General features: G+C 36.9%; 1 protein-coding gene across 5 annotated transcripts in view; it reads right to left on the reverse strand.

Moving 5' to 3' along the window:
• The window catches only part of RFWD2 (ring finger and WD repeat domain 2), a 200765-nt gene continuing 179543 nt past the window's right edge, over positions 2438–23659 (reverse strand). For all 5 annotated transcript variants that reach the window (XM_021063674.1, XM_021063678.1, XM_021063675.1 and 2 more), the window contains 2 exons: positions 7335–7379; positions 2438–4709 (listed from right to left, as the gene is read on the reverse strand). In XM_021063674.1, the coding sequence (XP_020919333.1) occupies positions 4692–4709; positions 7335–7379 (63 nt within the window). In that variant the 3' untranslated portion in view covers positions 2438–4691. The remainder of the gene's footprint in view (positions 4710–7334; positions 7380–23659) is intronic.

Here is a 23659-nt window from a genome sequence, read left to right on the forward strand (position 1 = left end):
GAGCACAGTTTTAAGTATGGAACATAATTATGAGAGGATTCTATCAAACCTGACACAGGGCACAGCCTCATACCCAAATTCACAGAAGACATCGCATGCCTGCTTGCAGGGCCATTCTAATTTCTAACGAGACTAATGGTAAAGCTCTAGGCCAATTTTAACCTGCTAGGTGGGTAATCTTACTCAAGGCGTTTTTGGTTTTTTGTCTGTTTGTTTTGCTGCCCACTCCCACCCCCCCTCCCCCACAGCATGTGGAAGTTCCCAGGCTAGGGGTCTAATCACGGTTGCAGCTGCCGGCCTACACCACAGCCACAGCAACACCAGATCCAAGCCAAGTCTGCGACCTACACCGCAACTTGCGGTAATGCTGGATCCTTAACCCACTGAGTGGGACGAGGGACAGACCCGCATCCTCATGGATACTAGTCAAGTTCTTAACCTGCTGAGCCACAACAGGAACTCCAGCATATTTGCCTTGTTTTGTTTTAAAGTTTGATCCACTTGTTCTCTTTGTCCAAAGGATTGGGGCTTATGGGAAGCCACAAACGTCTGCATAATTTCTGGACAACAGTAGAAGTGACTTCTCTGATTAAATATAGAGAGCCTCTAGCAAGCCTGGGCATTGGTTTTTAAAAAGGAAAAGGCATGAGGCCATCCAAACATGATATACACCATAAGCAGTGTCTTACTTTCCCCAAGCATTAATTACGTCTTCGAAATCCTACTGCCACCAGATTCCTGGTAAAGCTGGTCGGGGAGATCTTGCTGTGCTTGCTTTGGGGGTTGACAAATAGCACATCTCTTTTTTATGTTTTGAATAATTTTATCTTTTTGTTAAATGTAGTCTTTAAAATCCCTTTTTTTAATTTGATTTTTAAAAAATTATTTATTTAAGTCCACACCCATGGCATATAGAGGTTCCCAGGCTAGGGGCTGAATCGGAGCTACAGCTACACCACAGCCATAGCAACTCAGGATCCAAGCCGCATCTGCTACCTACACCACAGCTCATGGTGATGCTGGATCCTAGACCCACTGAGGGAGGCCAGGTATTGAACCCATATCCTCATAGATCCTAGTTAACCACTGAGCCACAAAGGGAACTCCTTTGTTTGATTTTGTTGATGACGCAATGTCAACCAAAAAAAAAAATGCATTCGTTTTAGGTAATTCCCACAGTCCAGTCAAATTTCTTTTAGCCCCCATTTATTTATTTTTTTGAACTCTTGAAAGTATTTTATTTTTAGCTGCGCCCATACCATGTAGAAGTTCCCAGGCCAGGGCTTAAACCTGTGCCACAGCAGTGACCTGAGCCACAGCAGTGACAACAATGGATCTTTAACCCACTAGGCCACCAGGGAACTTCTTTTAGCCCCTTTTAGAATCATTTTATCCATTTTTCTTGTGCAAAGCATGGTTTAAAAATGAACAAACATTTCTTGTTGTATTGAAGGTGGGTCTCTGCCATGTTTTAACAGCGGCTTTTGCAGCTCTGTCAGCAAAATGAACTACTGATGTCTGAGCAGGCAGTTGTAAAGCTCCTAACAAATCTGCTTTCGATTTGACATGAGTTTCTTTTTTTTTTTTTTCATTCTCATTGATGGCAAAAGTCCCCTATTTAAAAAAAAAAAATTGCAAAACAGATACCAAACACATATTTACTACAAATATATATTTTCATTTAAAGTCCAGAACCAAAAATTGTACCTCTAGTAACTATTAACTAACTCAGAAGCTTATGCTGATTTAATTCCAGACAGAACATAAGCTTTCAGAATTTCATAAGAAGTCTATACCACATAGGAAGACTTAAGTTGGCCTTTCTTTCCTTTTTTTTTTTTTTTTTTTTGCTTTTTAGGGCCACACCCTTGGCATAAGGAAGTTCCCAGGCTAGGGGTCAAATCAGAGCTACAGCTGCTGGCCACAGCCACAGCCACAGCAACTGTGGAATCCGTGCCCTGTCTGCAACCTACACAGCTCATGGCAATGCTGGGTCCCTGACCCACTGAGTAAGGCCAGGGATCAAAATCACATCCTCATGAATCCTAGTCGGATTCGTTTCCACTGCACCACAATGGGAACTCCTAAAATAGGTTTTTAGGTTGAATCATGATAACACCCTAGTCGAAGCCACCAATAACCCTCGACTGATCACTTCCTAACTGCACTCTTGCCCTCATTTATTATTCACCACAAATGCGACCATGCCATTCCATTTTACCCTTCTATTTAACTGCTTTTATAACAAAATTCAAAATTTCAACAGTGCCCTGGAAGGCTCTCCATATCTACTGGGCTCTTTTCCCTCTTCAAACTCATCCCACATTCTTCTCTTCCTTGACTATTAATGGTCCAGCCATTATTGAGGCTGTGGCTACTCTAAGAAACCCTACAAATACACTGAAATAAAGATTATATTAAAACATAAAAACCCATATTAAGTTAGAAAGTTTATTGGTATTACAATGTACATTACCTTTAAGCTTTAGTTAACTAATATGTTATTTTTCTAAGAAATGGTAATATATGTTTGATTTTGACATCCTGCAAAGATTAACTCAAATGTAAAAATGGTTTCTATTTACATGAAAAAGAGTTAAACACAAACTTAAATAAAACACTGCCTTCTTAAAATAATAAGTTATTTAAAAAAACTGAGTTCCTTTGATAACTAAAGGTACCTTATTGCATTCTTCCAAATATATGGAAATTAACATGACCTACAATGCTGACATCTTGAAATAAAACAAAACCAAAAAAGACAGATCAAACAAAACCCATAATAATCTGTTTCTATTTAAATGCATTCAAGAGTGCATTAACTCTCTGCTTTCTCTCTTGATGACTTTCTGGACATCTACCTAAGTAAAGTTCTTTAAATGAAGAATCTACATGTTAATATTCTTTCTATATCTTTGCAAAAGGACATTCATCAGTCTTGGAAAAGAAGCCCACCTAACATTGTTCTGGTTTATGAGAGGTGTAACTTTCGAATGATAGTGATCTTTCCTCTCAGAGTTAATTCTGAGTCCAAAAGTATATCAGGTTCTTAACTCCCAGATGTTAGTTAAGATATAATTGTCTTGAAGCTCTGAAAACTGAAAAATTTACTTAAGTTTGAGGCTAACTCATTTGGCAGTAAAAACTGAACTGACCTGATGCAAGACTATTTCTAGTCTGTTAATCTCACATAATGTGAACATTCCTACATTTTGCTGCAAAAATAATGTGTTCGATAATGGAGTATTGCTCTATTGGAGGGTGTTATATAATATCTACTCTATTACTTTTCTAAAAGCCAAGAAGTTCTAAATTCAAAAATGCACTTGGCCCAAGTGTTTCAGAAATGTGGACCTGTAGTAGGTTTCAATAATATTAAACAGAGGGATACAATGGGATAATCTGATTATCCTTATTATCCATATACTTATTCACACCAAGCTTTTCCAAATGTCTATTTTTATAAAATATGTGTGGCATATAATTGTTTATCTTTTTCTAAAAAATGTTCAAAGTAACTCAAACAGAAAGCTTGGCATTACTTTTGCTTGATCTGCTACTCTAACTTTTCCTTTTACAAATTGAAAACAATGTACACAATTAACTAGATCATCTAAGAGATTATATGGCTTGAAAATTTGTGTATTAGGGCTTCAAATTCTTTTCCTCTAAATGAGGGGCTGGCAAACTATGGTCCGTGGGCAAAATCCAATCCTTCACCTACTTCACTGCTACACTCATTTATTTCCATGTGGTCTGTGGCTGCTTTTCTGCTACAAAGGCAGAGTTAAGTAGTTGTGGCAGAGACCATATGACCTGCAAAGACTAAAATATGTACTATTTGCCCTTGAAAGGAAAAAGTTTGCTGACCTTTATTCTAAGTTGATCATCCCAGGATGGCACTAATTCCTAGGACTATCTGATAGTCATGATTTTATAAAAATAAGTCAGCTTGTCTGCATTTAGGGCTTATTTAGGGCCTTATGTGTAACACTTCAAAGGCAAAGAGAGAGAGAGCTGTCACAGACTGATATTCCCTTTCTGTTTGAATGTGATCTCAACAAGTCACAATGTTAGACCCCTGGCCAGATCCAGCGGGACTGAGGAGTACGTACTTGCTGATGACATAAATCTGGTCAGAGAATGAAGATGGAAATTCATAAAGTAAAGTTATTAATCTTTCCACCTACTGTAAACATTAAATTCCCCGAAAGGAATCCATATACTTTAGGTTGACATGCATAATTCCAAAGAGGTGGGGAAATGGGGACCTTACAACTTATTCATCCTTATTCTGGAGTTCATGTGTGCTACTTCTTGAAAAGATAAGATTATCTCTTGCCATATTTGACAAAAAGTTTCCCAGCTCAACTGTGGCTCAATAAACTTTTATTATTTTTTGTTATTTATTTTTATTCAAAAGAATTTGTTTCCCTATCACAAAAATTAGATAACCATACCACCAACAGCAGCAAAGTCCATAGAGTTATATTGATGGTGGAGAGTTCACTGGGTATTCCCAATGTCCCAAAGGTCATAAAGGAGGAAAAAAAGGAAAAAAAATACTCAAAGCAAATCCAAAACCCACGATGACTCTGGGGAAAGACATCACACGACAATTTATCTTCTCTTATTGTCAGCTGCAGATGTATTTCAGCAGAATCAAGTACAATTTAACTTGAGTAAACCCTTCATACCAATTCCAGCACCTAACAGGGAGAAAAAAGAATCAGTTTAATGAAATAGTTTTAAAATATAGAAAGAGTTTAATCAGTCTTTATTATACTGTCAATGGAGAACCAAATCAAGTAAACTTTTCCCAACTGCTAAAATGTCAAATAATTTGAAGGAATTAGACATTAATCAATTTAATAGTTGCATGAACTCTTTTAGATTGATTTTCTCCATAATTAGGGAGCCTTCAACATAAACTACATAAAACATATAGATAAATGAACTGGCTGAGGCATAGCATGAATGTAACATTTTGGGAACATATGTTGGTATCTTTCCATATTCATAAGAAACATTTTAATAAAACAGAAGACAGAAAAGCATTAGTTCCAGGAGCTAAATGTATCTCTGGTTTGGATTTACTGAGTGACCTTAGGCAGAACACTTAACCTTTCTGTTTCAATTAACCTGTTAAATGGAGTTAAAATATTATCTTGTACCAGTAAAGTAACAGTTAATAAATCATTGTATACATAGAGATTTACATGTACTATGTAAATACAAACGTTGAACAGACTGAAAAAAAGAGAAACATTTTAAGTATTGCTGTTTAGAATTTTAATCTACTTCATTGATAAACAATTTATAGTGATAAAGGCATACAGAACCTAAAATCTTGTCTTTTCCTACTGCTTCATTTATTTCCCAATCATCTTGGTTTCAAGATATTTTGTTATTAAAGCAGTACCTTGTCATATAAGAAAGTTGTATTTCAAAAACTAAAAAAAAGAAGTTATAAAAAGAATAGAAGAAAATGGCTGAGAAAGGACATTGGGTATGAGGACAATTATGAACAGTGTCAAAAGAATTACATTAGATGGAGATTGTAATTCTAGGTGGCAAATAATTAAAGAAGCAACTTATCTCTTGCTGTGCTAATGTCTGACATATACCTGTGTTTCTGTAGGGCTTTTTGTCTTTACATTTGGGAAGCAGGCTACTTAACATAAAAGGTTAGTGCTGTTGAACAAAAACCTTCGATCTGACACTGAGACTCTCTATATATGTAGCTTTGAGCTTTCTGCACATATACTAGCAATCCTAATTGTCCTAAAGGCCAAACTTGTTGAAGAATAAGGTATAGCTTTTTCAATACATGCCTTGCCATGGGACTAAAGAGAAACTGAGAGACTACCGAGAGCTATTTCAAACAGAGATTCCAGGACCTTCTACCAGCTTGCTTGAGGCTTCCATAACATAGCACTGTTGAGTTCAAAAGCCTGGCTTTTGTCCATGGCTCTCTAATGAGGCTTTCTAAATAGAGAAATTAGCTACATAAAAGGAAGAATATCATGTAAATTAATTTGATTAGCTAACAGTGCAGTTCTGCTTCGAGTTTTCTCATTTCATTTCCGTAGGACAATGTATAAGGCTTGGATTTGCTCTCCTGGTTGCTGGGTCATTCTCCACTCAGGATGAGTAGAAGGAAGCCATGGCAAAGTTAATGCTCAGGGGCAGGGGAAATAGATACATATTCCTGTTACTTCTATGATTAGCAGAGAATATGTGGAAAGAACTGGTGCCTACAGAATAAGCACTAATCAAACCCCTGTACTACAAACCTCCAAAATGATATTTTGTTTAAAAGTTCACTGCTTAGCTCAGGATTTATTTATCCAATGTATTATGTCCAAGTGCTGAATATCCAGTGGTATAGCTAGATGAAATTTTTACTTCCTTGAATTCCTAACTACAAAGAAAAGTATGTGTTGGGAGTTCCTGTTGTGGCGCAGCAGTTAACGAAACCGACTAGGAACCATGAGGTTGCGGGTTCGGTCCCTGCCCTTGCTCAGTGGGTGAACGATCCGGCGTTGCCGTGAGCTGTGGTGTAGGTTGCAGACGCGGCTCGGATCCCGCGTTGCTGTGGCTCTGGCGTAGGCCGGTGGCTACAGCTCCGATTGGACCCCTAGCCTGGGAACCTCCATATGCCGTGGGAGTGGCCCAAAGAAATAGCAAAAAAGACAAAAAAAAAAAAAAAAAAAAAAAAAAGAAAAGTATGTGGAAAACTATGTGTAATTTGGGAATGTGCCTGTAAGCAAAGGGATATTAGAGTTTTCAGTTTACATCAATGGCACAATCACATGATCAATCAATTTTCAAATGAACACTTAGAATACATTTTCTTCCCCTAGCAACTGAGGAAAAACCTACTTGTCATGGGAGAGAAACATGAGGAAGAGAGAAATAAAATAAGAGTAAGACATTTTTAAATCTAGTGAAATGTCTAAGCATCTCCTGCTATATCTTGATCTTGTCCCTGAATACCCTGTGGGGTAGCTGCACTGACATAATAATAGAAGCTAAACAGGGTTTGGCCCACAGTGAATGCTTAATAGTCTTCATCTGTTTTTCATTCTGACCACCTTTAAAATCCCTTCAGCGTTTGTTTAACTTCTAACAAATACTATCATTTACTCTACAGTTGCAAGCTGCCTATTCTTTCTGCCTTCAATCAAAGCCACTTCCAGGCAGACAAAGACCCACGATTTGGCATGCTTGCTAGGGCTTAATGCAACTCTATATTTCCATATTATAGTTATAGTCTGTTACAGCCTAAACACGAATCAGAGTTTAAAATGGAGATGTATAAAATAGCTTACCTTAATTGTACCCTGACTGTTAGCAGCAATCAGCACATTGGACTCCTAGAAAAGAACAAGAACTTTTAGAGTAGAGTGAAGGATCTCCTGGAGGGTAGTCCAAGAGAATGATTTCCTCTTCACCCTCCTTTCTTCACTTTGCCCTAAGGCACATCTAACTGGAGAACCAACTTTAACATGTTTATAACTATGAATTATAAACACAAAATCCTTGTGAGGATTAAGTTTAAAAAAAAAAAAGTTGGAAGCAGAGTAGGAAACTTTCAAATGCAAAAGAAAAATAAAAGAAATAACAGATTGCCCTACTAGGAGGAAAGGCAAGAGAAACAAAGACCAAAATAAAAAGCAAATAAGAATAACTTGAGAAAAATAAAGTATACAGTCCTCCACAGAAAACTTCATTCACCTTCTTCCATAAGACACCAGTAATTGGCACACATTTCTATGGATAGCTATTTGGTAGTAGGAAAACAAGGTAAAACAGAATGTGACTATTTATCTAGGAGAAGGAAAGCTACTTTTCTTTTTAATTGTTCTATCACTCACTATATGCATTTTTAATAACTTTGGTGATTACTTGAAACAGAATGCATGTGGTAACACATTTTTTATATTCTGAGTCTTAAGAAAAAAAATTTCTCTGGAAAACAGAAAGGGGGAAAGAAGGAATGGACAAGACTGAGTTTACCATTGAGTAAGGAAAGCTGGGACATGTCTTCATTGGAAACAGTGTCTAACAAGCACTGGGGCTTGGGAGTGTACACGAGTCTTTCAGCTTTTCAGAGCAAGCAGCTAAAAGAAGGGAAACAGACTCAGAACTGCCATAGAGGCCATATGGCTCATGGGAAGACCAAGTCCGAACAATAGCTTGAGAAACAACATAAAGAGGATTTTTCCCTCTACTATGGGAACACATGTCAGGTAAATGAAACATTTATAGCCCAAATCTCAATGGACAGGACCTGCCTGAACATCCCACAGGGTTCATCAGAAAGTGACGAAGAAAGAAAACTCCTGATGTGTACTTGGGAAAGTTATGTCAGCCACTCTGAGTTAAACTTCATTTCTATTTTTTAACTTTCTCATTCCTTGTAAGTTACTTTTGAAAAATGCCCACCTTGTTGCTACTTGGGGGATGAGAATATTCTTTGGATGTAGTCGGTGGTGACAGCATCAAGAGCCAGTTGTATCAAGAAGGACTAATACTCACTCTGGAGATGAGTATGGGAATTGTTGATGATGGGGTTGGGGGACCCCCCCCCCAAATATGGCACCTTGGCATATTGAATACTTCAAGCTGAAGGAGTTTGAGAAAATAGCAGAAGCAGGAAGATCACTCTGACCTCCCACACCCCTTGCCCTTTCTTCCTAAAACAGGTCATAAAAACCTCTCCCCAGAGTAAAGGAGCCTCCTTATCTCCAACAACAAATGAATGCCAAGAGGAATCCGAATAAGTGGGCCTTGCCAAGTTTCCTGCAGCTTTCTACTCCTGAGTACAACTACCTCTCACTCCTTAACCCACCACGTTGCTACAGGACTACCCACTCGTCATCAAACACAGCAGAAAATACACAGGTCTATTTCATTTCCTTATGAAGGCTCTCGTATTATGTAAAACATAATAAACCTGTTTGCCTTTTTTCTGTTAATTTGTTTCTGTCAGCATAATTTTCAGGCCCAGATAAGGAACCTCAAGACCTTTAAGGAAAACCTCTTCCTCCCCATACGGCTATTTTCCTAGCTGAGCTTTCGCCTTAAATCAGCACATGTATTCTTAGCAACACAGGTAACAGCATTCACTGCCAGAATGAGTTTCAGTATCCACCTTGGGGAGTTATGGGCTACTGCTGGGACTGAATGTACACAGAATTAATGCTTCCATGCGGGGGTGGGGGAGAGGTGTTGAATAGGGGGATTTAGGATTTATCCTCCCTTTTAGCAAAATCAATTCAGAAAGTGGTTGGAGTGAGTTCTAGGTATCCTCAGGGAATATAATAACTCACTCTGAGCTGCTCAAGAGGCAGAATTTCTACATCTGCCTCAGAAAACAACAAAAGGAGGCACTGTGGTGTAATGTGGATTTCCTTCTAGCAAGAACTTTAAACAAGCTGGTGTGACATCACAACTGCCACCAGAGAACCCAGAAATGATTCTGCTGTGAACGCTACCTAGAAATGAAACTATGAATAGATCAATCTAGTTTCTGTTTGAGGAAAGACTCCTGTCTCCAAAAAAGCAACTACTACCATAATTACATGCTACAGTCACCAAGAATTTTTGCCTTTGCTATGGGAACACATGTCAGGTTAATGAAACATTTATAGCCCAAGCTTTCTTTCTATTATGTTGGTTCTAGTCACCTTTTAATGTAGAGGAAGATAGAAAAACCTGGTGGAGGAGTTCCTGTCGTGGCGCAGTGGTTAACGAATCCGACTAGGAACCATGAGGTTGCAGGTTCGATCCCTGCCCTTGCTCAGTGGGTTAAGGATCTGGCGTTGCCGTGAGCTGTGGTGTAGGTTGCAGATGCGGCTTGGATCCCGCGTTGCTGTGGCTCTGGCGTAGGCCGGTGGCTACAGCTCCGATTAGACCCCTAGCCTGGGAACCTCCATATGCCGCAGGAGCGGCCCAAAGAAATAGCAAAAAGACAAAAAAAAAAAAAAAAAAAAAAAAGAAAAACCTGGTGGAGTTGAGGACTCACCCTGAGGGGGAGGGGAACCCACCTCTGCCAGTAACAGAGGTTATGAATTAAACAATTTAAATTTGTAATTCTCAGTGGAGGGACATTTGAAAAACTGGTATAGTATCATACAGTATGAAAGATTATGTTCAATATAAACAAAAGAATCTAGTTAGATCACCACACAATTTAGTCTGAAGTCTGTGCAATTACTACACTAAACCCAAGGAGGAAGACACCTGATAACAACTGAACGAGAACACACAATGTCTTTTTATAAGCTGAGGACTATTTTGGCATTGAGAGGTGACCACATTAGGTGCTACCAGAGAGTTAACTTTAAACACCTTTTCCTGCGAAGACAGGAAACTATCTCATTTACAATAGGCCATCATAGAAAGTGATTGCCCAGTTGAAATTGTCTTTTAGGGCTAACATATAGGTGACAGAGTGTCCTAAGAACTTTTAGAAAGAGTCAGAACTATTCAAATTAACAAACAATGAAAGAAAAATAATTGCTTCACTTCTCAGTACGCTCCTCCCTCCAAAGACCATGACTGTATTAAAAAGGGATTTAGGACTAAACTGTCTTTCAGAGAGCCAGATATTAGCTTAAGATAAATGGACTTTTGCACTCAACAGAAAAATAAAACCAGTATTTTACTTCAGCAGATATGGAGGTAAGTACAAGGTTTTTACTGTAGGTTTTGAGTGATTCTTGTTTGCATTTTGAATGACTAGTAATTCTTAGCTGTAGCTGTAGCCTGCCAGAGGCCTGATATAAGAAAGTTCTGGCTCAATGGGTTGTTTTGACTCGCTAAATAAAATAAAAATGTCAGCCAGTAATTCTCATTATTTTCTCCTTCTTTCTTGAAAATTGCCAGTTTTACTGCAAAGCCCTCCTCAAGGTTAAGATAATAATGCATGTACTATTTTCTTTTTAAGATAAAGAGTTTAAGAAAAGACAATGGAAAAATTAGCAGCAATTCTTTTATAAAAATAGAAGACATGTACATAAACGTATATAAACTTGCTTATTACAAAGTCTGAGATATTAATTACACTTAAACTGAAACAAAACCAGCAACCACTGGAATCATCTTCTCTTTGCTAGCCTGCCTGTAAAAGTACCATTATAGCTACTACATTAAAATCCTGAGCAAGGTGAGAATTAGTAATTATTCACTTAGTTTACAATTGGAGGATTTATTCTTAGAAATAGTCATACTTGATTTTAAATGTGAAGTAATTTTATTAGATACATAAATATGTAATTTTAAAACCCTTCTATTTCTGGCTGTGATGGAATAAATAGAATAAATTTGCTTTCCTACCTTAAGCAACTAGAAAACTGAACAAAATATGTAAGACAGTACTGGATAACAGGCAGTACAGGACTGTGATCACTACAAGAAGAGAAATAAAGAAGGTCAGTCCTATAATAACCCTCGCTTTCTGCTTGGAGGAAATTTCTGGACTACACAGCAAAGAGGGAAGGTCTAAATAGAGCACAGAGGCTCTCAACAGACTGCAGCAGACTCACTAAGGTGAGGTGACAGAGGTGTAAGTACAGGGTGTAGGGCAGCTGGAATGTGTAGGGCAGAGTACCTCAGAGGAGCAAGTGACCCTAGAGTTCCAGGAATACGTGTAAAGGGTCCCCTCGATTGTAAGTCAGATAACAAACTGCATGCTCATGGGTAAAATTACACAAAGTCAGGAAAATAACCATGAAAAGGGAAAGTACAACCAACTGTTGAGAATCTATAACATTATCAAATGCGAGAGTACACACAAGATTAGATGTTTTAATTTTGATCAACCAGAGAGAAGAGACCTCACTGAACATTCAGGGCATTTAGAAGAGTTACATAAGGGTCATGCCTTAACACTAGGGCTAAACAAGCCTTAAAGTAAATACTTCTCTAGACCAGGGAATCAGCAGACTACAGCCTATGGATGAAATACAGCCCCTTGCCTGTATTTTGTATTTCAGTTTTAGCATGGTCATTTATTTACAGCTGCCCTCTGGTTCCACATCCATGGATTTAACCAAATGTTTTTCTTCTTTTTCTTTTTTCTTTTTTTTGGGTCTTTTTGTCTTATTAGGGCCACACCTGCAGCATATGGAGATTCCCAGGCTAGGGGTACAATCAGAGCTATGGCTGCCAGCCTAAGCCACAGCAACGCCTGATCCAAGCCGTGTCTGTGACCTACACCACAGCTCATGGCATGCTGGATCCTTAACCCACTGAGCGAGGCCAGGGATCAAACCTGCAACCTCACAGTTCCTAGTCGGATTCATTTCTGCTGCGCCACAATGGGAACTCCCCTAACCAAATGTTTTTAGATTAAAATTATTTTGTAAAAAAAAATCCAGACAGTTCCAAAACACAAAACTTGAATTTATTTGCTGGCAATTATTTACATATTTTTTTTTACAACTATGTACATGGCATTTACACTGTATCAGGCATTATAAATACTCTAGAGATGACAAAGTATACAGAAGGATACACTAGGTCACATGTAAATATTATGCGATTTTGTATCAGAGAGCATCCAGGGATTTTGATATGTTGGGAGTCCTAGAACCAATCCCCTGTGAATACTGAGGATTGAATTGTATACATTGTCCATATGTTGCTCTTCTACTACAGTAGCAGAACTGCAACAGAGATCATGTGGCCTGCAAAGCCTAAAATCTTTGCAATGTGGTCCTTTAAGAAAAAGTTTGCTAACTGCTACTTTAAAGTCACCCTATAAAGCTTAGAAAGTCAAAAGAACTAAGTTTATCTCCAAACACTTCACTTTCTATCAAAACAAAGTCAAAACTCTTAAAACAATTCAACAAAATCTAGACATTCAACAATTCACAATGCTTTCAAGGGGCAAAAAGCATGACCTATAACCAGGAGAAAATTCAATGAATAGAAACAGATCTAGAAATGAAAAAGACAATGAAAGTAGCAAATGAGCATTTTTAAAGTATAATTATATTTAAATATTTAAAGGAAACAATGAACTTAATGAGAAAAGAAATGGAAGACATAAGTATAAAAACCAAATGGAATAAAACACCATTAAATTTGACATTACAGAAAAAAAAAAATGAAGCAGAGGGAGAAAAGGCTAAGAAGAAAGGGAAAAAAAAAGGGTTAGTATTTGAGTGAACAATAGGACAATATATACTCTAATAAATGTGTAATTGGAATTCCAAATGAAAAGAGAAGGGGAAGAAAAGGTATATGAAGACATAAGACTAAAATTTTTCCAAATCTGAAAATTATAAACTCACAATCTAAGAAGCTCAACATTGCAGTGGAAAAAAAGCATAACACTATATTAAGGCACATCATAAACTACTAAAAATGAGTAAGAATGAGAAACTCTTGAAAACTGCCAGAGAAAAAAAGGTCACAACACATAAAAATTGAGTAGGGAGATCAGAAGGGGGTGCTCCCACACTCTACAAGGATATTATAGCCTAAAGGAAGAAGGCATACTCCCCCTTCTTGCCTGGCAAGAGTTCAGCCAACGAGACAGTCACAACTTAGCTAAGAAAAAGTCAGAGATTCTGTTTACCAAGCTCTCCAGAGTCCTCTCTATGAAAGAGTTTGCCTCTCTGTCTTTGCTGGGAACTTGCATGTGGCTCTCCATGACTGGAGACCTTGAAATGCAATTCTGTGATCCTGAATAATCTCATTGTTACTGGAGAAATAACCAGCAGTCTACTTGTTTTAGGTCAAAATATTTCAGTAGCCTGTGCAGGGATCCAGGGAAGACCTCCAACAACTCCAAGGCCGGTGAGCAAACAGGTGTGATACCCACATTGAACCCACTGTGGCTCACTGCTTTTCTGCAGACCTTGGGGTTTGAGGGTAAATGTTTCTCCTGGATCTAAGCTTCCACTCTCTTTGTGGTTTTGAAGCTTGCAAGGTTTTATTTGGGACCTATTTTAAGGCTTTGTCCTTTCTGGTTAAGTCCTTGTTCTGTATGCCAGCACTCATCTGGCGCTTTGGCCTAATTACTGAAATCAGGCTGTTCTGACTGAAACTGTGTTAGCTTTCAGTCCATTCCTTTGGAACAGGGGGTTTTTCACTGGGATTGTGCTAGTTAAGCCTTTGGCTTGCCTCCTTAAGAATTAGGCTATTTCATTAGTGTTGTGCAGCTGGTAGCCTGGCTCGTTCAGGACTGAATGGTAATAAGCCTATAGTTTACTTGACCTATTTGAGCTGTTTAGGCTGTTTGAAAATTGTTCTTTGATTCTAGAGAAAAATTTCTGAGAAATGGGACCCCAGTTACCTTCATACTTTGAGGGTCTCCTCCACCCCTATGGGGACTTCGGCTAATTTTGTGTTTAAAAACCAAGTTCCTTCTTTAGGTACATTTCTAACTAAACAGATCAACCTAACCAAAGTATTCTTGGTATTCCAATGGCCATTATAGGTAACTTTTGAAATTCCTAAATTTTCTTTTTAAAAAACCAAATCATCCTGATATTTTTTATTTGTTTTATTTCTGATGGTACTGAAGCTGATTCTGGAAACACTGACCATCTGTCACTATTGAATCAGTTTGCCCTCCTTTTGGGCAAAATCTCCAACTAATACTGGCAAACTATTGGTGTACCTCGCATCAAGATTCAAATAGATGCCTCAAAACTTCTTCCCCAAATTAACCAATATCTCATAAGTAAAGAAGGCATAAAACCCATAATAAATTACAAAGCCCTTGTACTAGTTTCTGTAGTACTCCCATTTTACTGGGGAGAAAACCTAACGGCAGAGGGTTTGTCTAGAACCTCCGAGGGATAAACTGTTGTTATTCCTTGACATGGTGTTCCTGACCTCCTAAGTTACTAACACACCCATTCCCACTGGAGGCAAACTCTACTATGACAGATTTATGTAAGGCATTCTTTAGTATTCCAGTTGGTGAAGCTAGCCAGTACCTTTTCGTCTTTACTTGGGAAGAAAAACAACTCACCTGGGCAGTAATGCTTGCTAAAGGTTTTACTAAAAGTCCTTACTTCTCACAAATTCTAAAGACTGACCTAGATGATATAAAGTCTCCTAGAGTTTCTACTTTGTTGCAATATGTGGATGATTTGCTACTTTACTCTTCTTTTCAAGCCTCCTCACAAGACAGCATCCACTTGCTAAAGCTTTTAGCCTTAAAGGGACAAAAGGCTGTCAAAGGAAAACTGCAGTTTGCCCAAACAAAGGTTCAATATTTAGAGTATCTAATACTAGAACAAGGACTACACCTAGATCCAGAAGGCTTCATGGTGTCCTAAGTTTACCAAAACCCAAAGTTCAAGCTAGTTGGTTACTGCAAAAAACTAGATTCCAAATTTCATATGGCAAAATATCTGTATATTTTATTTTATTTTTTTGTCTTTTTTGCCATTTCTTGGGCTGCTCCCAAGGCATATGGAGGTTCCCAGGCTAGGGGTCTAATCGGAGCTGTAGCTGCCACCCTACGCCAGAGCCACAGCAACGTGGGATCCAAGCTGCATCTGCGACCTACACCCCTACACCACAGCTCACGGCAACGCTGGATCGTTCACCCATTGAGCAAGGGCAGGGATCGAACCTGCAACCTCATGGTTCCTAGTCGGATTCGTTAACCACTGAGCCATGACGGGAACTCCAATATCTGTATATTTTAACTAAACAACAACCCTGAACCAATTTTATGGGAAGAACCAGATGACACAGACTTTAAGGCCTTAAAGGAGAGTTTGATGAACCTACCTACCTCCTTGGGCATCCCAATTATCAGAGTCCTCTTTTCTCTTTTGTTTATGAAAAGGAAGGAAATGCCCTTAGGGTACTTTCAACCACAGGGACCACCATCAACCCAAAGGATATTATAGCCAGTAACTGGACCCTGTGGCACAGGAGAAACTCTTTACTTCACAGCCATTATGGTCACTGAGAAAAATCATCATGGGATCTCCTTTAACTGCATAAGTTATGCCTATGGAAGTTTCCACACTAGGGGTTGATTTGGAGCTGCAGCTGCTGGCCTACGCTACAGTCACAGAAACGTCAGATCTTAGCCACATCTGTGACCTATATCACAGCTTGTGGCCAGATCCTTAACCCACTGAGCGAGGCCAGGGATCGAATCTGCATTCTTATGGATACTTGTTGGGTTCTTAGCCCGCTGAACCACAATGGGAACTCTAAGGTCTTGAAAGGAACCAGCAGCAGTGAAACTCGTCATAAGTCCAAAGGGATACTTCTCCAAATGATAACTTAGAAACATTGGCTAGAGAAGCCCAACAACTGACCTCAGAAAAGGAAAAAAACTCGAATTTCAATAGTTAATTGGTTTGATAAAAATAGAAAGCTCTGGTTTAGACGAGTAATAATCCACGCCTACTGAAGACTCCGAGCCACTATACATGCATTATACTACTGGTTTACTGATAAAATCATAACATTCATGAATCAATACTGATGGGGAAAACATTAATAAGGCCACAAAAAGTGCCTACCTCATTTGTCCCACTTGCCTAAAATACAACTCAGGGAAGCCTGTTCATATTTCTCACAAACATTTCAAACCACCTAATGCCACTTGAGGTCTGGCAGATGGATTTCATGTAATTTCCTCTGTCTTATGGATATAAATATGTTTTAGTCATGGTCTGTATATTTTCACACTGGACTGAAATCTTTTCTTGTAGACAGGCTATTGCCTCTTTTGTGGCTTGGAAAAGTTATCCCTACCTGGGGAACTCCTCTTGGACTTCATAATGATTAAGGAACCCATGATACTGGTCAGGCACTTCGAAAGTCTGCACTGTTTGGCCAGTTTTACAACACTTTGCTATACTTACCACCCTTAATCCTCTGGTTTAGTCAAATGCACTAACGGCATTACTAAGACTTTACCTAAAAAATTCGTAAAGGCCTTCTAAATTCTTTAGCCCAAAGCTTTGCCATTGGTCCTTCTAAGTCTTAGATCCATCACTTTTGGAACTCATAAACTCTTACCCTTTGAGAAGTCATAGGATATTCGTGCTTCTTTACCCATAATTGATAAAAGGAGAGAACCATCAATGTTGCAAATGCCTAACTGCTTTTATTTTAAATAATCTTTTTTCTTTTTTTTTTTAAGTAGGGTAATCTTTTCACAGTGTGCTCTCAGGAGATAAGATTTTCAGCATCACATTTTGAAAGCTAGAGATTTCATCTATTGGCAAAAATATCCCCCCAAAAAGACTCTCTTCAACCTTGTTGGAAAGACCCCTATCAGGTACAGCTAACCAACCCTTGTGCTTCCAAACTCCAGTGAACAGACTCTTGAGTCACATGATATACCTAAAAAGAGTACCAAACCCTGACTGGACCTGTACATTGTCTGGTGACCTGAAAGTGAAGATTTCCCAGAACTAAAACAGATGATATCTAGTGAAACAGCTTTTCCAAAATACCTGGACTAGGCTTGCTGGAAATTTGTCTGTACAACTTTAGATGATGACCTAATGCTTCAGATGATTTCCAATGTCTATGATCTTAATAACATATAGTATTGATTGATTGATTGGCTATGCCCATGGCATATGGAAGTTCAAAGGCCAGGGACTGAATTTGTGTCATAGCAGTGACCATGCTGAATCCTTAATCCACTGCACCACAGGGGAACTCCAACATATAGTCTTTAGATAATAAAAAGTGCCCGAGAGTTCTCCCTCCTCTTTCTCCTTATTACTCAAATATGACTTCAATAGATTTCCAATTTATACACTTTGCCTCAGATGTGAGACACTACAGCCAGGAAAGACCTTTTCTGGCATTGAGGGGATAAAAGCACTGAAACCGAAAAACTTGACTCATGATTTTCAATCCTTTCAGAGAAAGATCTTGATCAAAAGGGGGAAATGTAAAACACTTAACTAGAAACCTCATTTAAAATGGAGTCAGGAGACCAGAAGAGGGAACTCTCACACCCTAAAAAAACAGCAGAGCTCAGCAGGAAGAAGAGAGACACCCTATTCTTGCCTGCAAGAGCTCAGCCAATGAGAGAGAGTCATAACTCAGCCAATAAAAGGACTTGGACACTTTGTTTACCAGAGTCCTTCATAACTCCTTTTCCCATCTATAAAAGGGTTCTCTTCTCCATTTTCTGGGGACTTGCATGTGATTTGCCATAGTTTCAGGCTCTAAAATTCAACTGTTTGATGATCCTAAATAAAAACATTTTTGCTGGAGAAATAACTGGCAATCTGTTTTATGTCAACAATTACAACTGAGGAACAAGATCATCAATTTGTCATCAGAAGCAATGCAAGCCAATAAGATAATTCTATTAAAGATGATAAAAGAAAAAAAAAGTCAATCTACAAATATTATTCAAAAATAAAGGTATTTTTAGACAAACAAACTGAAATAGCATCAGATATGCACTTTAAGAATTGTTAAAGGAAGTTCTTATTCCACATGAAAACTCGGACCTAAACAAAACAATGAAGACTAGCAGAAATGATCAATATGTGGGTAAATGTAAAAGACACTTGTTTTCTTGTTTTTTAATTTTCTTAACACGTAATTGCCTATTTAAAGCATAAATAATAACAATGGATTATGTTATTATAAACAGAGGTAACATATATGACAGCAAAAGTACACAGGATAGAACGAGAAAATAGAAGTACATTGGAAGGTTCTTTCATAATACATAAAGTGGTATAATCTGATGATAGACTGTAATAAGTTAAACATGAATATTATAAACCTTAGAGAAACTACTGGAAAAGTACGAGTACAGCTAATCAGCTATGAAAAGAGATAATAAAAAAAGAAAATGATGAATATGCAGGCAAAGAACAGACAATAAATAGCAAAATGGTACATAAATACCTAACCAGAATGACAACTAAATGTAAATGGTCTAAATACTATAATTAAAAGGCAGAGATTATAAGACTTGATAAAAGAGAAGAGTAAGTCTACGCTATCCATAAGAAATAATTTTAAATTAAAAAAAAAGATTTTTTAAAAAAGAGAAAAAGATATACCATGCAAACATTAATCATCAGGAAGTTGGGATGGCTCTACTAATAGCAGAGAAAATGGACTTCAGGACAAGGAATATGATCAAGAATAAGAGGAATGCTTTATAATTAAAGATCAACTTTAAAAATCCTAAATGCATATACACCTAAAACAGAGCTTCAAAATACTCAAAGTGAAAACTGATAGAACTGAATTAGAAGAGATAATGCCACACTTGTGTCTGCAGATTTCAACACTCTACTACCAACAATTCAAAAAATAAGTAGATAGAAAATAAAAAAAGATAAATTAATATTTACATCAAATCTGAAATGGCAAAAGTATGCATTTTTTCAAGTGCCTGTACACCATTTACCAAGACACAATATTTGCCAGACCATTAAAAAAAACTTAGTATATTTAAAAGCATTAAACTATACAAGTTTAGTCTCTGACTAAACAGACCTAAAGTAGAAATCAATAACAAAAGACACCTAGAAAAAAAATCTCCAAATATTTGGAATTTTAAAATACACTCTAAGTAACCCAGGGCTAAAATAAATCAAAGGGAAATGAGAAACAATATTGAACTAAAAAATATTGAAAACACAACATATTAAAACTTGTGTAATACAGCTGTAACAGTTCCTAGATAGAAAACTATATCTCTTAATGTTTATATTAGTAAAGCATAATGTTTGACATTAATGATGTAGTAACTTGCAGATTAAGAAGCGAGGGAAAAAGCAAACCACACACAAGAAAAATATAAATAATGGCAGTAATAAAAAGCAGAAACCAATAAAATAAAAAGGCAAAAACCGATAAAAATTGTTAAAATCAAAAGCTAGATCTTAAGATAAAATTGATTAAGCTCTACAAAAAGAGAGAGTAATGCAGGTTAACAATATCAGGAATGAAAGAATATCACTAGACATTCTTCAGATATTAAAAAAGATAAAGAATAAATAGAAACAACTTTTACCAATAACACTGCAATATAATGAAATAAATAAATTCTGTGAAGATGCAATTCTCAAATAAGATAGAAGAAAGAAAAAGTCAGGAAACAGAGGAGGAAGGAATACCTCCAAATTCAGTTTATGAGTTAACCAAAGCAAAAGACAGTATAAAAAAAGTATAGACCAATTACTTTTATAAACAGATGTGTAAACTCTTAACAAAATACTGGTAAACAGAATCCAACCACATATAAAAAGAATAATGTATCATGCTCAAGTGGTTTTTACCCAGATATTCTACTAGATTAACCTTTTTTTTTAAAGACAATGAACGTAACTAACATTTTTAGCAGAACATAAGAAAAATATCATGTAATTACAATTGATATGGAAAATGCATTTGATAGAATGCAATACGTATTCATAAGAAAAACTCTGGAAACTAAGACTAGAAAGGAGTTTCCTCAAGGGATAAGGAATACCTATGAATAACTTCTGGTTAGCATCACACTTAATGGTGAAATGCTGCACTCTTTTTGTCATGCTAACTGGAAGTTGTTCGCAAGTATTCCTTACCTTACAGTCTGGGAGTAAGGGGAAGATGCTTGTTTTCACCACTTCTATCTCACAGAGTTTGAGAGGTCTTAACCCAATCCAATAGTCACAGAAAAGAAAAAATATACAGATCAGAAAGAAGTAAAACTGTCTTTATTTGTAAATGACAGGGCTGCCTATGTAGAAAATCTTTTAAAATCTTCAAAACAGCTGCTAGAACTAATACATGGATCTAGTAAGGCTGTCAGACACAAGGTTGTTATATCAGAATCAATTTATTTCTATAAACTAGCAATGAATACTTAGCAAATGAAAAATACCACTTATAATAACATAAAGAACATAAAATGCTTAGAGACAAACATTAAATATAGGTAAGACTTACAGCTGAAAATTACTAAACAATACTGACAGATATTAAGGGATACCTAAATAAACTGACAGACCAAACACTCCCATAAAATAAGGATGGTTTTATATGTAAGCCTTGGTTCCCATCATGATAAACAACCTTTTTCTTTTAACCTGAAGAAACCAGACCTACTAATAAACAAAATCAGAGTACACCACTTTCTTACCTAAGATTCTTTTTTCCAAATGTTAAGCATTATGTTAAACTAACTTCTTCTTTTCTCAGAATGAATAAATTTGTAGAAAATACGGAAATAAAAGATATTATATTAGTAAATCAAATATTTAAAAAGTGGAAAAGTTCCTATAAGAAGTTGATCTAGAAGCAGAAAACATGAATCATCCTATAGGCACTAAAAGAAAAAAAAAAAAATCAACTGTCAAAAATTTTTTCTACCTCAGGCTCACATGATTTTACCTACAAGTTCAATCAAACATTCCAGAAAGGAGTAATTCCAATCTTACACAAATTTTTCCTTAGGGAAGAAAAAAAAAAAGGAGTACTCCTTAATTTGTATGAAGTTACTGTAACTATGAAATCAAAACTGACAAGGACAATGCAAGAAAGAAAAATTACAGCCAATGTTGTTCATGAAAATAGATGGAAAAATCCTAAACAAAAGAGTAGCAAGTCAATTTTAACAATATGTGAGGATAATACATCTTGAACAAGTTGGGCTTATTCCAACAATGAATGATTGGTTTAACAGCAGAAAAAAAAATGACCAATTATACACCAATATTTAAATGAGAAACATTGTATCATCTTCAATAGGTACAAAAGAAAGCAATAATACATTTTAGTGCTCATTTATGATGAGAAATCTTCACAAGCTGACAAGAGAAGAAGAAACTTCCTTGTAAGGGTATCTATAAAAATTCTAAAGCAAAAACCATATTTAATAGTGACATATTCAAAAGTTTTCCCTTTGGTGGGTAACAAGCATACCAGATATCAACACTTCTATTCAACACTACACTAAAGGTCCTGGCCATTGGACTAAGTCAAATGAATAAAAGGTATCAAGGTACAAAAACTGGAAAGGGAGATAAAAATTTCATCATTTATGGATATTATTATGTACCAAAAATATCCGAAGAATGTATGTAGAAAGGTATAATTAAAATTGATAAGAGAGTTTAGCAAGGTTGCTAGATTTAAAAATGGGAACAATAATGTACCATTCTTCAGGGACTGTTATGATACCTTTTTTCTCTCTTAAAATAAAAAAAAAAACTGGTCTGCTTGAATAGGTAGAATATACATGTGGTAAAAAGCCAAACAGTACAACAAAGAATAGAGGCAAAGTGAGTATCTCCCATCGTCCTGTTCTGAGTCCCTGGAGAAATTATTACGATTAGATGTGAAATCTTTCCAGATAAACTAGCATCATTAGTGTGAAATTCAATTGCATGATAAGACTTTCTCAAGATGTAAGGAATCTTGCATTTTCTATCTGCTGATTTGTTTCCCTCCTTATCTTATTTGAGTTTAGGGTATCAAACAATTCTACTCCCAATTTGGGCTCTCCATCCTTGTTAAGTGGCAAGACATGTTTTATATTCAATGCTAAGCCACTTGATCACCTAAGAGAGGTCTTTAGGCATCTCTTACCAAAAAAAAAAAAAAAAAAAAGCAGCTCCACAGCTCCACAGAATTAATTTCTGTATTGGCCTGCAGAATGAAATGGGCCTAGAATCTGTATCCCTAAAATCAAATGAACAAAATACGTAGATATGCTATACTATATAGAAAGCTAAAATAGCAGTGTGGAATAAACACAGTCGTAGTCAGAAACACATGCGTTCAAAGTTCTGACACTTTTAAACTATGTCATCCTAGACAAGTTATCTCAATCTCAGTCTTCTCAACTGTAAAATAAAGCTGAGTTAACAAAAAACCAGGTAATAGAGCCAAGTGGGGTGGGGCGGAGATGGGCCAGGGAAGAGGAGGGGAGGGAAGGGGAGGGGAAGAGAAGAAAACTGAGTTAAGTGAGTTGCTGTTATGATCAAATGAGACACATACATAAGTATCTGGCATATAGTGTGCACTTATAAGTGATTGTTTTAAGTGAGGAAAAGTCTTTTTTAAGAAAGATAGTCAAAACTGTCAAAAATCATGAGGAGATGAAAAGATTGTTTAATAATAAAAGGTTATTAGATTTGGGCATTAGATGGTATTGGCAACTCTACCTAATGGTCAAAAGTGCAGCATAAAAAGGCCTTTGCACAAGTCCTTGGAGCTAACTCAGCCTTTAGAACCTAGCTTTAATAGACACCTCTGGAAAAAACTTTCCCTGATCTCCAAAGTGATAAGGTGACTTATCAAACTGCTTCCAGAAAGAGAATAAATGTCCATTATTTCAGCACTTTTTAGGATATGATAGTGGCTTCACCATAAAGTTTATCAATTTCATGTCACTTACAGTCATCTACCATTATTCATCCATTTATCACCATTAAGGTAGATACTACTTGTCAGGCATTGTGCTGGGTACTAGAGTCCTGAAGATGAGTAAGATATGATGCCTGATCTTGATATTATACACAAGGAGAAATGGGACTTTTAAACAGAAAACTACTATGTATATTATTTGTATAAGAAATAGAGAGTTCAAAGGGTAACTGAGGAAGTAAGAAGGAAAGAGGGAAAAATAAGAAAGGTTTTATAGATAAGGCCCCAAATTAAACATGAAAGAGGAACAACTGAA

The sequence above is a fragment of the Sus scrofa genome, chromosome 9 (assembly GCF_000003025.6).
Source record: "Sus scrofa isolate TJ Tabasco breed Duroc chromosome 9, Sscrofa11.1, whole genome shotgun sequence".
Taxonomy (NCBI): domain Eukaryota; kingdom Metazoa; phylum Chordata; class Mammalia; order Artiodactyla; family Suidae; genus Sus; species Sus scrofa.